Below are 22,775 nucleotides of genomic sequence, written 5' to 3'. Positions count from 1 at the left end.
GAACGCGGAGACCAGCGAGTTGGCGCCTTTCCTAGAACGTCGCCGGAAAACGCATTTGGCGGACTAGGAAGTGGATCTGCTGTACGTGTGTTCTCCAAAGGAGTCTGACATCTGGAGCCACTTCACAACCTGTTTGAGAACTCGATCTGACCTGTAGGAAGATAACAGGGCAGCGGTAGAAGACTGTGAAAGAAACCTGGGCAAAAAGATGCGGGAGGTAAGAAGAGGAGGGTCTGTGATAAATCACAAGGAGGAAGAAGGAGATGTGAGTCCAAGAAAGAAAGAAAGCAGTGCAAGTGGTGATGGGTCCGACTCTAGATGCTGTTGGAGGTCTCCCAGATATTTTTTTTCCTGCTTGACCTGGTGATCATTAAAGCTTTGTAGTTGTAGAGAGTAATTGGATGCCATTTCTAGTTTTCATAAGATGTTAGGAACTGAGTCCATGATTCTTTCCCCTCTTTCGGTATTTCTGAGAGACAGTTTCCATGGACAGAACTATATGGTTACTTGGGTCTTCCTGTGTATTTTTCTCACCTTCGTTAACTTCCCTGAATTCGTTCTGTGCCTTGCAATAGGCTGTGCTGTTGGATGAGAGTTCAGGACCACCAAGCCGGCTGCTCTGGACCCCCCAGGATACCCAGCTCCCTCAGAAAAGAGGTGAGGTACACAGGAGATTGTGGCAGGAGTCATGGCAGCTGAGAATGGAGTAAGGACACAGAATGGAAAATGCCACACTGGAGCCCAAAAATCTGATCGTTATTGAGCATTTATAAAAAGTCTTCTTTTGTTTCTATGCTAGACTTGGATCGATATCTAGCAGAACTAAATATTCCGTTTTTGCCGGTATCTTAAATTTTGAAAAAAATCAAAAATTTATAAAAGATTCTACAAAGCAATTTATCAAAGAAATTCAATGCAGCCAGACATTTACTATGTATATAACTTGAGATATATGGTAAATGTCATACATATTTATACATAATATTTTACATTTATAAAACTTGTGGTATAATTCAGTAATTCATACCCCAGCATTATTTTGCCAACATGTAAACTTTGAATATATACAATTTTACTTCTGCAGACCTTTTTGGATCTCTGATACTTTTAAATGATGTATAGATATCTCTGAAACATAAAATAAAGCAGTGACAAAAGAAGGAGCAATAGTTTTCTCATTGAAGCTTTGTGCTCTTTGGTGGCGTATGTGAGGAAGAAAAGTGGTTAAGATTTGTATAAAAGCTGCTAGTGGGCTGGGTACGGTGGCTGAAGCCTGTAATCCTAACACTTTGGGAGGCCGAGGTGGGTGGATCACTTGAGGTCAGCAGTTCAAGATCAGCCTGGCCAGTATAGTGAAACCCCATCTCTACTAAAAATGCAAAAATTAGCCAGGCATGGTGGCACGCGCCTGTAACCCCAGCTACTCAGGAGGCTGAGGCAGAAGAACCACTTGAACACAGAGGCGGAGGTTGCAATGAGCCGAGATCATGCCACTGCACTCCAGCCTGGGCAACGGAGTGAGATTCTGTCTAAAAACAAACAAACAAACAAAAAATGCTGCTGTTGGAGGTGCAACCTAGGAAATGGTATATAGCAATTCAGGAGTCACCAAATCAGTACCAGAAAGGCATAGACTTCTGGACAGATGAGTAGGCACATTCCAAAGTAAGCTTTTTAGTATATGTTACCTGCAACAAGAAAAATAAAATATATTTCTAGATACAATGTTGAGACCTCCATAGGAGGAATCCTGAAATGTCTACTGTACAAGAGATCATAAATGAGAACTAATATAGAACGTAACTTTTTTTATAAATTTAGAAACAGAAGATACTAGCTATTGCTAAACTAGATGCACGAGTCTCCCAGTCCTCTTTTTCTCAAAAGGTGTTGAAATCTCCTGTGGTAGATTTTCAGAATCAGAAAATCTACAGCCGCATATCATGTAATACAGTACAAATGTATTAATCTCATCCCACAAAATATATGTATATTGCTTTAACAAAAAGTTTTATGTTGCTTTTTCATGTAACCTCTTTCCTAAATTCATTTTTAACTTTCAATTTCTAAAGCTAAAAATAAAGCTTACGAATCACTATGAGTGACAGACTTTCCCAGTTGTGAAGGAGATATGGTAAAAACCAGGAGCGACGTAGATGGAGGGGAATTGGAGTCATATAGCGGCATGCTTCTGTCACAGTGTCTATAAGGATACATTTGAGACATATGCATTTCATTATATGTAAATTTTACCCAAACAAAGAAGGTAAACAAATATAAACTTCCAGTTAGTGATATACATGTTAAAGTGTTTGGGGCAAAGTGTACTAATGCTTTCAATTTACTTTGAAATGATTCAAAAAATAAAATATGTTAATGAACTGATAGAGGAATAGATAAATGGATAAGTATGTGATAAAGCAAATACTGCAGAACATAAATTGTAGAATGTAAGTTGTTGGTATATGGATATTTACTATATAATTTTTTGACTTTTCTATATACTTGAAAATATTCATAATAAAATAAATAATGGTTGAAAACATCCGATAGAGAGCTTTAATTGTGTTAATGATATAAAGAAAAGAACCGTTATGTAACATTAATATGGCACAAACGTATCTTCTGTGAGTTGTGTGCTATCCAGGTGAGTTTAGACTTTTTGAGACACATAGTTATAACGGAACTTGGAGCTTTTAGGCAAGACAGTGGAAAAACTGTATGGAGCCACCACAATTGAGATGTAGCCTTCGTCTTGGTTAGAAGTTGCAAGTAGCTGAAATGAAACAAGAGTCTTCTTGGGCAATTTCAGTGAAAAAAAAATCAGCTTTTGGTAAAAATGGAATGATAGTCTTGGAGGTCTAAAGCCAATGGGTGATCTTAAAATCTTATCAATAGATTACTTTGACCCTTCTGGTGATTAATAGCAGAAAGCAGTTACTCAGATTCGGACTTGGGGATGTGTTGATAAACTATCGAAAAAGATAGGCACCTTAAACATTGAACCTCTGGAAAGATTGAGCTAGCCTGCAAGGAATAAACTAAGGCCCTATTAATTAGTAATATGAAACCACTTCTCACCCAATCATATAGATTATACCTGAACACTTGGACATTATTCATAAAGTTTCTTTTGCATTTTAAAATGCTGTGTGTGCTATACTATATTGGTGTAGGGAGGACAGCTTAGTACTAGGGAATTAAGAAAAACGTGCAAAATCAGGGAAAGAATGATTCTTCTCATAAGAATAAGGGAAAAAATATATAACAAACTAGTTGGAGGTAGACCAGCTATTAAGTTACCTGAAGAAATAAGCTTTGGTCCTATCTCTAGATGCTTATATTCAACATATCCCGACACACACACACACACACACACACACACACACACTTTCACCCTCCTTCTACTCCCAAGTATTTTGGAGGAAATGACTTCAGTATTCAAATACAGGAAGAAAGGTTATCCAAAACCTGGGAGTCAGTGATTTGGGCCTTTTTACCAGACCTGGCTGGGGAGGGGGAAAGGTTATTCCAGGACAAAGACCACAGGAAAACAGAGGATGTGAGAGATGAGGAGAGTACACTTCCAAGAGTTGTCTTGGCTACCATGCCAGGGCCTGATACCCAACACTGGAAGCTGAGACTAGAAAAATAATGAAGAGGAAGGATACTGTAAGGCAGTAGCCTGAAGCCCTAGGTTAGAACTGTATAAGCTTCTACCTTTGAGGAAGAGAAGATGAATGCAGGAGATTTCATTAATACTGTGCTAAATTGACTCTTGGCTTGTTTATCTTCCCTCAGCTCTATCACCCGCTCAATATCCTGCCCTCACTAAAGATGGAAGCCAAGGAAACCTGCCACAAGCAGATATTACACTGATGAACCAGGCCCAAGTGAGCTGAGGCCCCTTTCCTTCTCCCTGAAAATATATCACTACCCCCAAAATATGGCCTTATTTTCACTGCATTCTCTGGCTGTGCAACTCCTAAATCAAGGTTCTCTCTCTCTCATAAGGAACATTTTGTTGCACGATAAACCACTTGTGGGTTTTCTCTTTCATGACTTTTTACTATCAAAACCCATGCATCCTTTCATCACATTTGTACATATCCAGCAAACGGTAACAGACTTTCACTTCTATAAACTCCTCCTTTCAAATTCCTTTCTTTTGCCTCTGTTTCCTGAGGAAACTGGCGTTTCCTTCAGGATAGCAGGAGCATATTGTTTCAGGAGTCAGTGACATTTGAGGATGTAGCTGTGAACTTCACTGACAGGGAGTGGCAGTGTCTGACCTACGCTCAAAGGCATCTCTATAAGGATGTGATGTTGGAAAATTATGGGAACATGGTATCACTTGGTAAGGACCTTTCCTGCACTTGACTTAATGCTTTCTATCTTCTTTTTTTTTTTTTAATTTAATTGCTTTATTTATTGATGTACGTGGGGTCTCACATTGAAAGTCAGAGTCCTTATATTTTATCATCAGGATCTTACCCAAAAATTAGAGTTTTGAGTCACCTCTGTTACATAGTAAGATAATTTTTTGGCTAACATAGTTGCTGTTTTCTGATTCAGAATGAGACTCTGCCTGGGTGAAAAGGAGACGCTTAGCTCCTGTTTGCCCTGGGTTTTTGCTTCCTCATGCCTCTCATTGTTTTATCCCATGTTCTGTATTCTGCTCCTAGTCATGAACTGCCTTCTAGGTACCTAAGACTGGTAGTCTTCCTGTATAGACTCCTATTCTCCTTAAAAAAAAAAAAAAAAAAAAAAAAAAAAAAAAAAAAAAAACAGGGAATTACACCCAAATGACTGTTTCCCAGAACCTTCTCTTTGCCTTTGAGTGTGACTTTTCTGAAAAAGTCCCTAAACATGTTCTTTTACAGATTACAAGACCCCTGAAAAACCCTTTTCTCTACCTAAATTAACATTTCTTTCCTGTTTCCATATGCAGACAGAAGGATCAGGGCTAAGCATTAAGGTATATGTTACTCTGCACACTTATTTCTTCTCTTCAACCAGGATTTCCAGTTCCTAAACCTCCTTTAATCTCTCATCTGGAGCGAGGAGTGGAGCCCTGTGTTCAGGATCCACAGGACAGGGAGTCCCTCAGCTGCTCCTACCCAGGTGAGTAATAGAGAAGCTTTCAGTCCCTTCTGATCTTCCATGTGACAATGGTATGGAACATTCTCAGCGGTGGACTGTTCGGCCCAAAGAGCCCAGAAAGGAAACCCATTTAGGAAACTTAAAGAAAAGAAAACTGAAACAGTGACAAACTGTTCGGGCAATTATTCTGTCATTATTTAATTGGTTCTTTGCAACCTATTTAATAGATTTTGGAATTTGGCCCTCAAAAAAAGCTCAGAAGCCAGGCACAGTGGGTGGCTCACACCTATAATCCCAGCACTTTGGGAGGCTGAGATGGACAGATTATCTGAGGTCAGGAGTTTGAGACCAGCCTGACCAACATGGTGAAACCCCATCTCTACTAAAAATACAAAAATAGCTGGCTCATGCCTGTAATCCCAGCTACTTGGGAGGTCTGAGGCAGGAGAATCGTTTGTATCCTGGGGACAGAGGTTGCAGTGAGCCAGAATCACTGCACTCCAACCTGGGGGACAGAGCGAGATTCCATCTCAAAAAAAAACGCTCGGAATATTTATCACTCTTCTGTGTATCAGTTACTCCAGTGCTTATAAATTGAAACAGGTGAGAGACATTCTAGGCAGAAGGAATAACGTGAGAAAGTATTGAGGAATAAAAGAATATGAACTGTGAATCGTTCAGTATGAGTAGCGCAAAGGACGTAGAATAGCTCTGGGGAGGTTCATGAGCAGTAGAAAGGGGCAAGGTCATGATACGACTTCTGTTTTTGAGGAGTGTTCTTAAGGAATTTAAACTACAAAACTTGAACATATAGTAACAGCTAATTTTGATTAAAATACTTCAGTGTGGCATGTGCTTAACAAACATCAACTCATATAATCATCATAGATAGTCTCGAGTTCATTTTATAGATAAACCAACTGAGGCAAAGAAGTGAAGTCATCCTCCCATGTTCACACAGCTATTAAGAGTTATGAAGTGTCAGAACTAGGATTTGAACCCGGGCAGTCTCACTCTGGAACTAGGGCTCTTGACAATATGCTTTACTTTCTTCCTGTCTAGTTAAATAAGGGGTGCCATGAAGTATTTTAAGCTAAAAAGTGACATGATTAGACTTGATTTTCAGAAAGAATAACCTGGAAGCAGTGTAGAGGATGGCTTAGAAGGGAGTCAGACTGAAGGATGTTTGACGGAATAGCAATTAGTGAGTGAGAATGCACTGGCAGTGGAAATGAAGAGGAAGAGATAGAGTTCAGAGATAATATTAATAAGATGTGTGGACTCCTTGGTTGCCAGCAACAGGAATTAACACAAGCTAGCTTAAGCAGAAAAACATGAATTTATTTATTATTCAGATGCATCATGGGACCTAAGGGCAGGTATGTGTCAGGCTCTACAAGAGCCTGGAAACCATCAGATCCGTCTCTCCAGCTGTATTCCCTGCTTCTTTGTGGGTCAGCTTCCTTCTTTCTGGGCAAATTGACCTCTGCTTCTCAGACCAAATGGTATCACGTTCCCTCCTCTTTACCAAATACCATCCCACCGCCACTGGTTCTCAAATTTAAGTGCTAAAGACTGAGCTACTCTTAGAGCTGGCCTTACCTTCAGATCACAATTCTAAGGTCCAGGATGAGAGAATCTAGCCTTGTTTGGGTCAGTTATTGCACAGATCTAATCTGCCCCAACCAGATTGGCTGAGTCACATAGAAATATGGCTCTCCAGGACTCTCTTGGGAGCAAAGCAGACAGTTCCTTGAAAAGGGACTGCATCTGCATTTCAGCACCTCCCCTGTAACTCTTCACAGGTAGAATTTGTAAAATGTTAGCTGGGTAAATCTGAGAGAGATGGAGTTGAAGATGATTTCGTCTTGTGGCTTAGATGACTAGGTGTATAGCATTTACAAAAACTCACTGAACTAGGAGAATATAGAGGAGGAGAAGGCTTTTAAGGATTTTTTTATAAAGTGTACTGATTTTAAAATACCTCAGTAGTTACCATCATTTCAGCCTTTTCTGACTTTTGGCCACAACGTTGGTAATTTTTCCAGCGTGGAAAAGTTATTTACTCTTCAAACAGCTTAAATTTTTTTATCTCTCCCATCTCACTTATTTCCTTTCCTCTGACATTTGTATTTTCTTGTTTAAGTGTCAACTGACAAGACATGGTCTGAGAATGAGAAGGCAAGTTCACAACAAGAGATTTTTGAAAATGGCAAAGTCTACTGGGTGAAATTTAACAGTCTCCTAAAAGTTGGTTCCCAGGATCCTGAGGTTAGAGAAGCTTGTGTTCAAAATGTCAAATTAGAGAATCCTTGGGAAACACCTATATGGGAGAAACTGAGAGAAGAGAAAGAAGGCTCGGAGGAAGGGACCTCCAAAAAACAAAAGAACCAGAAGGTACTTAGAAAAAGCTTGAATCCGAACTCAATGCATAGTCCATGTAATAGAGTTGTTACAGCACAGAAACTCCATAAATGTGCCAGTTGTGGCAAAAACTTCATTTGGCACTCAGATCTCATTCTCCATGAGCAAATTCATTCCGGTGAAAAACCCCATGTGTGTAATGAGTGTGGGAAAGCATTCAAGACCAGAAGTCAGCTTTCTATGCACCAGATAATCCACACAGGGGAGAAACCTTTTAACTGCACCCAGTGTGGGAAGGCTTTCAACAGTAGATCAGCTCTTTGCCGACATAAAACAACCCACAGTGGGGAGAAGCCTCACGAGTGCAAGGACTGTGGGAAGGCCTTCAAGACCGGGAACCGTCTCTGTATGCATCAGCTCATCCACACTGGGGAGAAGCCTTACGAATGTAACTGCTGTGGGAAGGCCTTCCAGTTTAAGTATTCCCTTACCATCCACGGCAGAATCCATACTGGGGAGAAGCCATATGAATGTGACAAGTGCGGGAAGGCCTTCAGCGGGCGTTCAGACCTCACCAAACACGTAAGAATCCACACTGGGGAACGACCTTATGTATGCAGCAAGTGTGGAAGGGCCTTCAGTCGGAGCTCAGACCTAAGCAAACATAAACGAATCCACACGCGGAAGAAACATTATGGGTGCCCCCAGTGTGGAAAAGACTTCAGCATCAAGGCAGAACTCACCAAACACAGGAGGATCCATGCTGAAGAGAAGCGTTACAGGTGTGAGGAGTGTGGGAAAGCCTTTCGTCATAACTGTAAGCGCAGGGCTCACGAACGAGGGCACACTGGGGAGAAACCCTATCAATGTGGGGATTGTGGGAAAACTTTCCAAGATCAGCACTGCCTTACCATCCATCAGAGAATCCACACTGGAGAGAAACCTTACAAATGTGTAGTGTGTGGCAAAGCTTTCAGTGGGAAGTCAAACTTGACCAATCATCAAAGAATTCACACTGGAGAGAAGCCTCACAAATGTGAGGTATGTGGAATGGCCTTCCATCATAGTTCAGTCCTGAGGCAACACAAAAGAATCCACACTGGTGAGAAGCCATACACCTGCAGTGAGTGTGGCACGTCCTTCCGTCAGGGCTCAGCTCTGATTGGACATAAGCGAGTTCATACTGGGGAGAAACCTTATGAATGTGAGGAGTGTGGAAAAGCTTTTAGAGTGAGCTCAAATCTTACTGGACATAAGAAAAGAAAGCATCAAGTGTGGAGAGCCCATGAACTTGATGAGAGTAGGAAATCCCTCTCTCCAGTAACTGTTTCTCAGACCTCAGTAGTCAGTATTTTGACCACTGCCTGAGTATAACGTTGCTGGTGTTATTTCTGTTTCTCCTACCTAAGAGGCTGGTCCTTCTGTCTCCTATATTAGTTATTCCTGATTTCCTGATCCTTAATTGTGAGATTCTCCAAAGACATTGTCCTTTACCTTCCTATTCAGTATTTATTTTTTCAGTGAGCACATTTACTTCCAAGAGTTTGTCAATCACTTCATAGTAATAATAAACACTTATTAGTGCTTGCTGTGTTCCAGGCACTATTCTAAGGGATTTACACATTTAAACTTTTTAAATCCATACAACATCCCTATGAGATCAGGAATCTGAGGCACAGACAGATTAGCAAACTTGCCCAGGATCACGTAACTAGTAAATTCTGTGCAAATGACCCCCAGATGCTCGAGCTTTCCTAGGCAATTCCCATATGTTTGCACCACATCCTTCAGACATGAAGTTATACCTCAGTTCAGCACAAAACAGTTTTTAATTTATAAACACTGATCATTTTTAGCAATTTTTTAACATAAAGCTAGAACGATACTTCTCCATATTTTGTCAGGATTACTGAGATTCAAAGTGAAAAGGGAAAGAACAGGTTTAGAAACCACAGATAAGGGCCAGGCACGGTGCCTCACGCCTGTAATCCCAGCACTTCGGGAGGCCGAGGTAGGAGGATCACTTGAGGTCAGGAGTTCGAGACCAGCCTGGCCAACATGGCGAAACCCCGTCTCTACTAAAAAATACAAAAATTAGCCGGGCCTGGTGGTGGGTGCCTGCAATAAATCACAAATAAGGAGAAATCAACTGTAAACTGCTCAAATAACAGTTCATATATGGAAGAGCATGAAGCATGCTCCATCAAATTAAGTATTTGGTTATAGATATGCCAACATTTTTCAAAGTGTTTATTTCTTAAATATTTACATGACATGAAATCTTCCAAATTTATTAGCAAATTTTTCAGGACACTCAGTGTCTAACATCCATCCCTTTTTCTGATGGCCTCCGTATTGGATCCAGACAGATTGCTTTCAGACACCACCTTCACCAATCTATCTTCAACATAACTATTGTCGTTTTAAAATACCACTGTGAGCATCACATCTGCTTTTAGAACTCCCGATTAACTTTCAGTCTTGCAGTAAGAAATTACTAGCCTGACTTCCAGAAGTCTTTTGCTGATTCTTAAACACATAAAATGAACATTTTGAGAGAGTATTTGAATAAATTTTAGTTTTTTACCCAGTGAAAAAGTTATGTCTTAAAAATTTTGAAGAACTACTTTATGAGCAGTGCGTTAATCTTGTTCTGCAACTATCCCAGGATACAATTACAGTCCACAAGTAGAAGCTACAGAACGTCTGTACGTTTAGGACATACTCAACTGGAACAGGTTCTGCCAGAAGTAATAAGTTTGGTAGGAATAATGTTGAAGGAATTCAAAGGTCAGGTGCATAATTGAATGGTAAAACATGTTGCTTAAAACCCTAGGCTGTAGTTCTAATTCTGGAGAGTAGTCTAAGTTATAGTTTACATACAAAAGCCAGGCGTGGTGGCTCACGCCTGTAATCCCAGCACTTTGGGAGACCAAGGCGGGTGGATCACCTAAGGTCAGGAGTTCAAGACCAGCCTGACCAACATGGTGAAACCCTGTCTCAAAAAAAAAAAAAAGATTTTACATAAAAAATCAGGTAAAACTCACTTTTTTTTTCTAATTACATTCTACATGCAAACAGAAAATTTTTACCAGGAACATTGACAATGAAATTATTTTTACTTCGCAAAAGAAATGAAGAATGCCAACTTCATTTAAGATGGGACACTTCTTGGTGAGGATTGTAGTTTGACTACGTGTATCTGGTATTGCAATACAAAAATTAGCCAGGTGTGTGCCTGCTACTCAGGAGGCTGAGGCAAAAGAATTGCTTGAACCCGGGAAGCAGAGGTTGCAGTGAGCCGAGATCGTACCACTGCACTCCAGCATGGGCAACAGAGTGAGACTCTGTCTCAAAAAAATAAAAAAATTGTTCTCCAGGTCTTACTAACTGCAATAAAGCAAGAAAAGGAAATAAAAAATACAAAGACATGAAAGGAAAAAATAAAATTGCTATTCGTGACTGTCCATCAAGAAAACTGAAATGAATCTACAGATTAGCTATTAAAATTAATAAATTCAACAAAGTAGCAGAGTACAAGTTCAATAACAATTATATTTCTATGCACCAGCAATAAAAACTTCAAAAGTGAAATTTTCTTTAAAATGTCATTTATAATGGCATCAGAAATGATCAAATACTTAGGAATGAATCTAAGAAGAAATATGTAAAAACTTCACATAAAACTATAACAATATTTGGAAAAATTACAGAAGATCTAAATGAAAGGATGACTACATTTGTTCATAGACTGGAAGACTAAATGTTGTAAAAATGTCAGTTTTCCCCAAATTGATATACAGATTCAGTGCAAGCTAAACAAAATCTTGAGTACATTTTTGTGGAAATTGACAAACTGATTCTCAAATTTATATTGAAATGCAATATAATACTTCCAAGAATAGCCAAGTTAATTTTAAAGAAAAATAACAAAAGAGTATGCATACTTTATCGGATGTCGAGATGTCTAAAGCTGTAGTAATTGCCGTGGCAAGTCCCAGGCCTACTGTACTTCCAGCTGACTGGCTATAAATTGTTTTTGTCCAAAACAAAATTAGTTGGTGACTCTGTGGCATATTAAGAAATATATATATTTGGTCTTTGTCCCTTGTCCCAACACACGGCTCCTAAATCCCTTAAAATTTATTGAGGGATAGGAGCCTCTTTTGTTCTAATGAGATAATCCTTGGTAGGCCCCTAGATGGTTTCAGTGTGCGGTCACAAGAAAGGCCAAGCCTTGATTAGAAACCTGGAACTTTCAGCCCTGGCTTCCACCTTCTCAGGAAGGGAAAGGGACTGAAAATTGAGTTAACGGATTGTGTCAATGGTGGTGAAACCCTCATAAAGACTCTAAATGACAGGGTTCAGAAAGCTTCCAAGTTGGTGAACAAATTGAGGTGCTGAGAGGGCAGCTCACCCAGAGAGAGCATGGAAACTTCAGGTACCTTCCACATGCCTTATGCTATACATCTCTTCCATGTGGTTGTTCCTGAGCTGTATCCTTTATAATAAACTGGTAAATATAAGTGAAGTGTATTCCTGAGTTCTGTGAGCTGTTCTAGCAAATTATGGACGATGAGGAGGGATTTGTGGGAACCCCCAATTATAGCCAGTCAGTTGGAAGTACAGGTAGGCCTGGGACTTGCCACGTGTGTGAAGTAGGGGACAGTGTTGTGGGTCTGAGTCCGTAACATGTGGGGTCTGCACTAATTACCTGCAGTTAGTGTCAGAGTCACACTGAATTATTAAAGACTAGTTGGTGTCCATGGAAAATCAGAAAACTGGTTGTTGGAGAGGGGAACAAAGTACAGAGGCTTGCTTACAATACATGGTAAGGGTTGATACATAATAACAGTCCATGCAGAAACAGACCCAGGGAAAGTTGTGTCTCAACATTAACCACTGGGAACAATGCTGTGGCTGTCCTTTCTTCTCACATACAATTCATATTTTTTTTAATTATCTTAAATCTGGAACATCATTCAAAATCTACACATAGAAAACTCTCTCCTTTTTAGTAGAGTTTGCACCATATTACGGCAATAACTTGTCTAATTCTTGTGAATCCCCATAAGACCCAAGCTAAACCTTGAGTTCCATGGGGCAGGGACGTTCTGTGCCGTTCCCTTGAGTATTGTCTCTGTACCCTCCCAAATTTTAACTATGAAGCTGGACGGAGGAAGAGAAAGAAATTAGAGAAGGCTTCCAGGGGGAAGCCACTTCCAGGCTGAGGTCTAGAGAATGAGAGACAGGCCGGAAGTAGCAGAGATAACTGCTCAGAGGAGGGATAGGGCTGTCCTGGAACCCACAGAGACATTGGTACTGAGAAGAGTGCAGAGAAAATACCTGGCAGGATGTGTCTGGCAGTTGTAAGGCAAGGCAAGACACTGGCACTTTCCCGAGGGTTGTGTCTTCTCCAGGCCACATAACCAGGGTTCCAAGCATGAAGTGAGCACACTACCGAGAGGCTGGAGAAAGAACAGCAACTGATTTCAAACACAAGTTAATCCTTGAGGCTGGGCGCGGTGGCTCACACCTGTAATCCAAGCACTTTGGGAGGCCGAGGAGGGAGCATTACTTGAGGCCAGGAATTCAAGAGCAGCCTGACCAACATGATGAAATCCCGTTTCTACTAAAAATACAAAAATTAGACGGGATGTGTTGGCGCGTGCCTGTAATCCTAGCCACTCGGGAGACTGAGGCAGGAGAGTTGCTTGAACCGGGGAGGCATAGGTTACAGTGAACCGAGCCACTGCACTCCAGCCTGGGCAATAGAGCAAGATTCTGTCTCAAAATAATAATGATAATAATAATATTCCTTTAGGGGAATTGGTGGGATCTGTCATTAGTTATGCAGGTTGCAAGAGTCAGACATCCATTTGTTTGTTAGTAATAAGGAAGTGTGTGCCATTAAAGGTTTCTTTTGTTTTTGTCACTCATTACTGTATCTGAGACACCTGGAGTACACTGGTCTCTCAATAAAGAGGGAACACTGTTCTGGGGGCGGTTATCTCTGGCTCCTTGGGAAACAGAAGTCAAAGGAGGGAAAGAATGGTATTGATACGTAATAACCAACCATCCATACTGAGGATTTTGAAAGGGATTCTCCTAAAAGAGTCCATAGTGAGAATGAAAAGCCCATGGCAGCGGTGGGATTCGAACCCACGCCCCCGAAGAGACTGGAGCCTTAATCCAGCACCTTAGACCGCTCGGCCACGCTACCATATTTCTGGTGTAGCATCTTTCTGCAATTTCACTATAAGGAAATGTACCCCGCGGGGTTTAAAATGTGTCTTCTCTCGTGACCTCCGCTCTGGAGCTCCCCCAGCGCCACCAGAGAACTCCAGGGTGCTGTGCAGCCAGCACCAGCCCAACCCCCACGTGTTGCTTCCGCAATGATGGGAGCATGAGGAAGGAAACGGCGGCTCCTAGGAGCCCGTCCCTGGTGTCCGAGGTAAGAAGAAGCGGCCACGAGGACCGAGGGCCCCGGGGGACGCTGTGGGTCGCAGGTTCGCCGTGGAAAGTGACGCTTGGCTGCGGCCCCGACGCCGCTGAGCGAGTTTCGAGCGGTGTTGGCCGAGGATACGCTACGAGAAACGGGGGTGCGGTGCACAAGAGCGCAGTCGTTGCTATGTATGAAGGTGAAAATCCGCAAGGTGACCCGCGGTCTCCGCAGAAACGCCCGCTGGGCGAAAGGTACAGGACGGTTCAGTGTGAAACTCCAAGATTCGAATCATTTAAAAGGGTAGCTGCTGCTGTATAAAACACAACGCATGATAAAGTTGTTCCTTAAACGTTTCTCTTCTCAGTGCAGGCAACAGGCGTCCGTCTCCTTGGCCCAAAAATTTTGACTGACTTCTTCTAAAATAAAAACGCACTGTGAAAAAATCATGAGACAAATAAGATTATAATAAAGAAAGTTAACTAGCGCTGGAGTTTCTGATTGTTCTGTCATTCATCTCCATTAAAATCAATGCTGACAGATGTTTTTATCCAATACGACAGTAGAAACTAGGCTGTCTGACACATTCTTGTACTTGAATTGTTCATTGGGAATTTATTGCATAGTGCCTGCTGATAATTTCCTGTGGCCACTGTAACAATTCATTAGGAACTGTGGGTCTTAAAACAGATATGTCTTCTCTTATAAGTCTGGAGGCCAGAAATCCAATCAGTATGTGGGCCAAAATCAAGGTGTGGGCAGGGTCCAGCTCCCTCTGGAGACTAGGGGAAAACCCTACCCTGGCCTTTTCCGGCTTCTGGTGCTTGTTTGTTGGCTCGTAGCCGCATCTCTCCAGCCTTCAAGGTCAGCACCTACAGATATCCCTCTGCTTTCTCTTCATATGGCCTTCACCACAAAAAAAAAAAGTGAAAAATATCCCATCAATGCTACAAGTTGCAATACTCATAGCAATACATCATTTCCTAAGTAAATTACTTTAGGAAAATTACTAAGATAAAAGATTTCCAAGAAAGCAAAAGCAACGTAGTCACCCCCTACTCTTCCTCCTGCTCGCACTTCTCCGTATTGCCCAGGGGAGGCAGCTCTTCTGCCACCTGCGGTGTCAATCTGGGCTCTCTGCCTGCTTCTCTCTCTCAGTCCCTCACAACAGCAATCGTCTTCTCTCCACTATCAAGACTGTGTTCTCCTACCAGTTCTAGACCTCTGAGAGGGAAATGGCCGAACTTGAGGGAGATTAACCGCTTTTTGACAGCTTTAACCTTCAAGGACACAGAGCAAGGGTGCCCTACTGCTAGGTGCTAATTAGTTAAGTGCGTCATCAGCTGCATCTTGGTCCATCAAAGGCATCAATGTAGGGACTGATTTTCTCTGATGTTTGCATTCCTGCACAGTAAACTAGAAGGGTAAAAACAAACAAACAAAAAACGGAAGAAGGCCGGGCGCAGTGGCTCACGCCTGTAATCCTAGCACTTTGGGAGGCCGAGGCGGGCGGATCACCTGAGCTACAGAGTTCAAAACCAGCCTGGCCAACATGGAGAAACCTCCTCTGTGCTAAAAATAGAAAGTTAGCCGGGCGTGGTGGCGGGTGCCTGTAGTCCCAGCTACTCGGGAGGCAGGTGAATCACTTGAACTTGGGCAGTGAAGGTTGCAGTGAGCCGAGATAGCGCCACTGCTCTGCAGCCTGGCGACAGAGAGACTCTGTCTCAAAAAAAAAAAAAAAAGGAAGTAATTTGATTTCTTCACTGGTTATATTAACCAGTGAACGTCAGGAATCCATTAACTCGCTCAGCAAGTGTGGACTCGATGCCTCCTCTGTGCCTGGGCCTGAGTACCCAGGACAAACGCCCACCCCAGTGGTTGGTGCTCACCCTCAGAACTAGGGGGAAAGACGGCCTGATCCAGCAATTGCAGGTGTCACGGTGACTGCATTGGCGCCAGTCTCACAGCTCGGGATGGGAACTTCGTGTGGACCTGGAAAGGCCTCTGCTTGGAGAAATGTACGAATGCACTGAGGACCTGGGCGGGGGCAGAAGGCTGGAGCGAGACGAGACTGGAGAGAAGCCTGAAAAGACAATTTGGGTTTTCGGGGGACGCCGGCGGGATTGGACCCGCAGCAGAACCACCCCCACAGCGCTTCTCTTTCCAGAGGGTCCCTATCTCCCGGAGCCAGACTGAGAATCCTGAAGGGGTCAGGGACCAGAAGAACGAAGGAGAAAGAAGGGAGCAGGAGGACTTCTCCGCAGTCTCCGCGAGTCAGTCGCGCGGCGGTGGAGGCCCCGACACCTGCAGCTGCCCAACCGCGCTGGATCTGTGATTCCGAGCTTCTCAGCAGGGGCAAGCCCAGGCGCGCACCTGAGGAAAGAGTAAGGGCGCACGGAACACAGGCTCAGAGCAAAGTGTGTATGTACTGAGCCAGGGTCTCGCTCTGCCGCCATCCGAGCCCATTGCGGCCTCGAACTCGTGGGCTGGAGAGATCCTCCCGCTTCAGCCTAGCTGATTTTTCTTTTCTTCCTTTCTTTTCTTTCTTTTTCTTTCCTTTTCTCTCCTGTCTTTTTTTTTTTTTTTTTTTTTTTTTTTTTTTTTTTTTTTTTTTTTTTTTTTTTTGGTAGAAACGGCAGTCTCGCTTTTTCGTCCAGGCTGATCTCGAAATCCAAGCGACCCTCCCGCCTCGGCCAAAAGGAAGAATGTAAAAGGGATGTGAACGTATCCCCTTTTCCCGGCCCTGGAAACGCACTTGCTGGTACCCTCCATCCAACTGCCGGCCCCACGTGTTCTCTCGGGGAATCGAGGAGCACTGCCTTTCACGCTGGTGCGACTTCAGTCCCGAGGACCCCACAGCTTCAGTCCAACTGGTTTGCTTTGTTTGATAGGCTGGACATGACAGTGAGGTTTGGAGCTATCCTCACAGATTCCAGTAAGTTGAACAGAGATCTCTAGTGGGTCCTCTCTTTAGAAGTAAGCTAATTCCCCAGGACCTATCAACTTGAGAAATTTTCTGGGAAGCACTTATGTACCTGTATGGACTTGTCAGCAACTGCCAGACATAGGGATCTCTAATCCCAGCTTTACTGTACATGACCAGAAAGCTTGAAATTGAGATCTTGATGCCATCCTATCGGTAACTTATATTTTCCGGGCTTATAGTTCAGAAACCAAAGTCCTGAACAATCCAAGAGTTTTCACGGCTCTCTGCTTTTGCTTCTCCCTATCGCTTGTCCCGCAACGCTGGTTTCCATTTTGTTCCCTAATGAAAATCTTGTTCATTCTTCAAAGCCCAGTGCAAATAGGGCCTTCTGCACCCCACCTCCAAATCTCCCTCCCTCTCTCACACACACCCCATTGTATTCTTCCACACTTCATTTTAGCAGATGACTCTTTCTGCCCGATAGAAAACTTATTCACAGTATCTGTGTCCTTCATTCCCTAAGTGCCATGAGAAGAATGATGGTGATAATGATAACGTTAATAACAAGGATTTGGATAATCGGCTGACTGCTTTTGTGTATTATTTTATTGACTCATCACAACTTTATATAGTAAATACTATAATACTTTTATTCCCATTTTACAGTTGACAAAATTGGGATTTAGGGGTGTTAATAGGTGAGATTGCATCATAGTCATTTTTTATTTTCCAAAGTGACTAGTGTAGTACAAGCCTACGGGCTCTCAATATTTGTAGATGGTTTCACTGACCCTAGCTGTTGACTTTTTTTTTCCTTTGACACAGAGACTTGCTCTGTTGCTCAGGCTGGAGAGCAGTGGTGCGATCTCAGCTCACCACAACCTCCTTCTCCCACGTTCAAGCGATTCTCCTGCCTCAGCCTCCCATGTAGCTAGGTTTACAGGCACGTGCCACCATGCTGGCTCACTTTTGTATTTTTTTTTCTTCTTCTTCTTCTTCTTCTTTTTTTTTTTTTTTTTTAGTAGAGACGGAGTTTCACCATGTTGTTCAGGCTGGTCTCGAACCGTTGATCTTGTGATCTACCCACATCAGCCTCCCAAAGTGCTGGGATTACAGGTGTGAGCCACTGAGCCCACCCTTTTTTTTTTTTTAAAGCAATCATTCACATTCTCTTTCCTCCTCTTGTCCTAATGCTTATTTTGGTTTTGTTTTTTTTTTTTTTAATTTTTTCTCTGAGTTGACCAGTAATCAGGTAGCAATTCTGGTAAATAAACAGAACTTATTGTGCCAAAGTGTAGAATTAGGGAATTTCTTTTTCTCCATGGACAATGAATAATAGCTCATAAGAGAAGAAAAAAAAATGGTAGCATTCGAAGAAGAGTTTCTCATCCCTAATCCATTTTTTTAAAGACACTCCCGCTCTGTCTTCCAGGCTGGAGTGTAATGGGACGATCTCGGGTCACCACCAGCTCTGCCCCCCGGGTTCAAGTTATTCTTCTGCCTCAGCATCCCTAGCAGCCGGGACTACAGGCACGTGCCACCATGCCTGGCTAATTTTTGCATTTTTAGTAGAGACGGGGTTTTGCTATGTTGGCCAGGCTGATCTCGAACCCTGACCTTGGGAGGCTCTCAAGGTGCTGGGATTACAAGCGTGAGCCACTGCGCCCAGCTTCCAATTCCCTTTATGCGGAAAAGGAGGGAAAGAAAAAGGCATTAACCAAGACAGTTCCTTCCACAGGGATCCCAACCAGACTGTTCCCTGAACAGTCTGGCATAAAACTAATGAAGAGATTCCTGCTGCACATAGAGAAGGCAATGTGTGATATCATGAGAAGAGGATGCAGTTCAAGAAGTGATCGCCACCAGGCCTAGAGGGTTGAATTCCTATGAAGCATTAGTTCGAGAGGCTTCCATGCATACAAGAATTTGACAAACTATACCAGTTTTATGTTTATGTCAAAACAATATTTCTTAGTCAAATCAATCTTATGAATGTGTCAAAGTTTATTATTTCAAGGAGATTACTGACAAGATGACAAGAGTGTCCCATCTCAAAGCAGTTTTGGAAACTGTGAATATATGGGGCAAGGGGAGGGAAGAGAAAGTGCAGTTAGTTAGAAAAATTCCCGCTTCATTTAACTTGATCATAAAAACATCACACCCTGGACAGCAGTGACTCATGCCTGTAATCCCAGCACTTCGGGAGGCTGAGGCGGGTGGATTACCTGAGGTCAGGAGTTAGAGACCAGCCTGACCAATATGGTGAAACCCTGTCTCTATTAAAAATACAAAAATTAGCAGAGCATGGTTGCACACGCCTGTAATCCCAGCTACTTGGGAGGCTGAGGCAGGGGAATTGCTTGAGCCCTGGAGACGGAAGTTGAAGTGATCCAAGATCATGCTACTGCACCCCAGCCTGGGCCAGACTCTATTTAAAAAAAAAGAATTAGGCCGGGCACGGTGGCTCATGCCTGTAATCCTAGCATTTTGGGAGGCCAAGGCGGGCGGATCACGAGGTCAGGAGATCGAGACCATCCTGGCCAACATGTGAAACCCCATCTCTACCAGGAAAAAAAAAAAAAAAAAAAAAAAAAGCTGGGCGTGATGGCGTGCGCCTGTAGTCTCAGCTACTTGGGAGGCTGAAGTAGGAGAATCACTTGAACCAGGGAGGTGGAGGTTGCAGTGAACCCAGATCATGCCACTGCACTCCAGCCTGGCCACAGAGCGAGACTCCGTCTCCTAAAAAAATAAAAATAAAAATAAAAAAATTTTTAAAAAGAATTTAAAATAAATAAATAAATAAATAAATAATCACATCCTGGCCAGGAGCAGTGGCTCATGCCTGTAATCCCAGCACTTTGGGAGGCTGAGGCAGGTGGATCACTTTGGGAGGCTGAGGCAGGTGTCCTCACAGGCATGAGGACAGGAGTTCGAGACCAGCCTAGCCAAAGTGATAAAACCCCCGTCTCAACTAAAAATACAAAAAATTAGCTAGGTGAGGTGGTGGCACATGCCTGTAATTCCAGCTACTTAGGAGGCTAAATCAGGAGAATTGCTTGAACCTGGGAAACAGAGGTTGCAGTGAGCTGAGATCAAGCCACTGCACTCCAGCCTGGGCAACAGAGAGAGACTTCTTCTCAAAAAACAAACAAACAAACAAAATATCACACCCCCATTTGTTGGTGAAAAAAGATCAGGGTAGCACCATGATCTTTGTTTGGAAACTTGTAGAGAAGTGCTCCAAATTATACATGCCCCAAACTCTTATCAGATATAAGAAAGAAATAATAAGCAATACATCTGGTCTGCTCTTTAAACAGACCAAGAAACGAAGCTTCATGCCTCAATACCGTCAGGAAGGAGCCAAATAGCGCAAAGGCACCAAACTTGGTCAGGAGAGTAACAAAAAGTCTGCTTTTTCTCCAGTAGCTATAGGTAAATGTATCAAATGTGCTTTCAGAGATGATGCTGAATGAGCTGTTTGTCTGTTTCTGTTTTGTGGCAGGAGGTTTTAATTTCATGTTTATGACCTTCTCCTATTCTCTCTTAGGAAAAAATATAGCTTGTAGCTTCACAGGGGAAGAAAGGTTGAAGCCTGGAGAGATGAAGCAGTCCCGAAACTGCTTTGGCCTGGAATATTAAATTACCGTGTAGGTATTTCTGGGGCTATCCCCCAGCGCCCAGCTGGAGCAGCGTGGAATGTACAGAAAATCCAAGGAAGGCAGAGTGAGTGTCTAAACTCCCTAGGCTCTAGCAGCTTCAGAAGCTTGAGCAAAGCGAGCTCTTCATCGAATCTCTCAAAAATGACTTCCGATTTCTTGTCTGTCATCTTCATAACTGTCTTTTCAAAAGGTTATGCCAATCTCAGTCAACTCCTAATCGATTGTCTCCGAAATTTCCTGCTTACTGAATCACCCAATTGAATGAGTTAAAAATTTTAAAGCTCTTACTTAGTACAATGCCAGTTACTCGGTGTACACTAGATTAAGTATTCATTAACAAATGTTTTTGAATAATTGAATTATTACATCGCTTGTCATTTTGTACATGAAATACCAAAACAGGAACAGGGTTTCTTTGCAGAAAACGCCTCATATGAAAATTGAAAGTTAACTTATCCTCAATTCACTGTTTACTCAGAGGTTTCGTTCCTGGATCAAAGAATTTAGAGGTTAAAAAAGCTCTTTCCCTGACCGGGAATCGAACCCGGGCCGCGGCGGTGAGAGCGCCGAATCCTAACCACTAGACCACCAGGGAACTTGCCAGAACTTTCAGAAAATCACTCTACAAGCTAGAACTCGATACGTATACACACAGTTGACTTTTCCTAGTTTTTCCAATGAGTCAATGCAAAATGCTCTCGTATTCACCTACCTCTTGTCTTGCACCAACCCATAAAATCTGGACGTCAAAGGACGTGGAAACGCCATAAAAGTAATTTGGGAGTTTCGTTACCCAATGATGAAACCTCCTCTATTTCGATGTGTGGATTCAACCGGGAATAAATTGTAGCATTAATTTGTAATTGTCTTCTTGCTTTTCTCTGCATAAAGTGGTGAACCATTGAAGAGCAAGATAATTTTTTAATTTGTCTTTGGTTCATTCGGAGTACTCGTCATTGTGGGTTTAAAAAAAAAACCTAATATTTAAATAATAAGATCAGTAATAAAGTCATTAGGACTTATTTTTAAGTGACGTGGGCGGAGCCGAAATAGCTCAGTTGGGAGAGCGTTAGACTGAAGATCTAAAGGTCCCTGGTTCGATCCCGGGTTTCGGCAGAAAGGCGTCCATTTTTTCAGTTCACAGCAACATAAATACTGAACTACCTTTCTACAATACAGAAACACTCCTGGGAACCTGAAATGGGGTCACGTTTTTCTCAAATTTATAAAGGAAATCGTAAGAACCCTGTGGGATACAACGTTTATTTCAGTAGCAGAACCCTAGATAAAAGAGGAAGAGGCAAACGTGCTGAAAGAAGTTTAATCTTTGTCTGGTGGAGGACCTTTGGGCACCCCCCCCCCCCGGCCACATGGAAAGTGCCTAACTTCCGGATGAGGAAAGCCCCTCCTCCCTCGCAAGGAGGGTCCCTTATCTCACTCTGTCTACCGCCTTGGTTCGGCCTGATTCCAGCAGCCTTCCGGCCGGGCAACCAACTGAACCAATCACCATCCACCCCACCAGCTCTCCAGTAACTTCCTGCCCGACAAGCTCCCCGCCCGGCAGACATCCCCCCGCCCGACAGCCAACCTGACTCATTGCCACCTGCCAAATCAGCTCTCCCACTCCCCCAATCCTTCTACCCCTATAAAAACCGCCGAACAAAGAAAGCCAGTGCGAGACTGCTGACTCTTCCCCCGTTACGAGTCCAGTCCGCCCGGAGACTCTCCAAAAAAGCCTGAACTCCTCTTTCATCTGGTCTAATTCGGTCGTGCCTTGGGGTCCAAGTTATGAGGGTCCGGGCAGGTCGGACAATCTTGAGCAATACCTATTACATTTTATTTTCGACCCTTATGTTCCCTCAATAAATATTTATTGAGTAAGTGAATTGTTATGCAATTCTCAAAGGATAGAGAGAGGTACTCAAGGAACCGAAGGAAATGCTCCTGGAAGAAGGAGCCTCCTGAACTGAGTTTAATTGAAAAAGTGGCTCCTTGCTAGAGGCGGGGGAGGGGCAGGTGGCCTCTGAGCTGTGAAAGGAGACAGCCCGCATATTACCTCAGCCACCTTTTTCCTAAACTCCCAATTTGCTAGCTCTTGGCATATTCAACCCGTCTTCCTACTTGGAGGAAAGGTCTTTCATTTCCAAGTCTACTTATCTGAGCTTTTGACCCCTCTCCCATTCTATTTTGCTCTATGCTTGTATCCTTCACCTCTCTCCTCCTTACCTGTCTCTCTTCAAACTGCAGAATATCTCACTCTCCCTCTTTGGACAACAAA

General features: G+C 42.9%; 1 protein-coding gene and 2 non-coding genes across 4 annotated transcripts; 2 read left to right on the top strand and 1 right to left on the bottom strand.

The window, feature by feature from the left end:
- Nucleotides 1–70: 70 nt before the first annotated feature.
- ZNF311 (zinc finger protein 311) lies at nucleotides 71–11,993 on the top strand. Of its 2 annotated transcripts, XM_012440376.3 has the most exons (6): nucleotides 71–217; nucleotides 576–657; nucleotides 3,802–3,893; nucleotides 4,231–4,357; nucleotides 5,020–5,124; nucleotides 7,250–11,993. In XM_012440376.3, the coding sequence occupies exons 1-6, from the start codon at nucleotides 209–211 to the stop codon at nucleotides 8,833–8,835; spliced, it is 2,001 nt and encodes a 666-aa protein (XP_012295799.1). In that variant the 5' UTR covers nucleotides 71–208; the 3' UTR covers nucleotides 8,836–11,993. The 2 variants fall into 2 exon arrangements, with proteins under 2 accessions (XP_012295799.1, XP_012295800.1); XM_012440377.2 differs by lacking the exon at nucleotides 71–217 and having other exon boundaries at nucleotides 226–3,893; nucleotides 4,187–5,124.
- Nucleotides 11,994–13,608: 1,615 nt separating this feature from the next.
- Nucleotides 13,609–13,690, bottom strand: TRNAL-AAG (transfer RNA leucine (anticodon AAG)). Its single transcript has one exon. It is a non-coding gene; the product is annotated as a tRNA-Leu (tRNA).
- A 7,850-nt stretch (nucleotides 13,691–21,540) lies between these two features.
- Nucleotides 21,541–21,613, top strand: TRNAF-GAA (transfer RNA phenylalanine (anticodon GAA)). Its single transcript has one exon. It is a non-coding gene; the product is annotated as a tRNA-Phe (tRNA).
- The last annotated feature ends 1,162 nt before the right edge of the window (nucleotides 21,614–22,775 follow it).

Source organism: Aotus nancymaae, unplaced genomic scaffold, assembly GCF_030222135.1.
Source record: "Aotus nancymaae isolate 86718 unplaced genomic scaffold, 86718_ANA_hifiasm-v0.15.2.pri h1tg000051l, whole genome shotgun sequence".
NCBI classification, from domain to species: domain Eukaryota; kingdom Metazoa; phylum Chordata; class Mammalia; order Primates; family Aotidae; genus Aotus; species Aotus nancymaae.
This window is presented reverse-complemented; position numbering and strand designations above follow the sequence as displayed.

What these genes read in the sequence shown, in the direction of transcription:
- ZNF311 (XM_012440376.3), top strand. An exon ending in CCAGCTCCCTCAGAAAAGAG is followed by an intron (nt 658 to 3,801) that starts GTGAGGTACACA and finishes ATCTTCCCTCAG; the next exon opens with CTCTATCACCCGCTCAATAT. An exon ending in CACTGATGAACCAGGCCCAA is followed by an intron (nt 3,894 to 4,230) that starts GTGAGCTGAGGC and finishes ATATTGTTTCAG; the next exon opens with GAGTCAGTGACATTTGAGGA.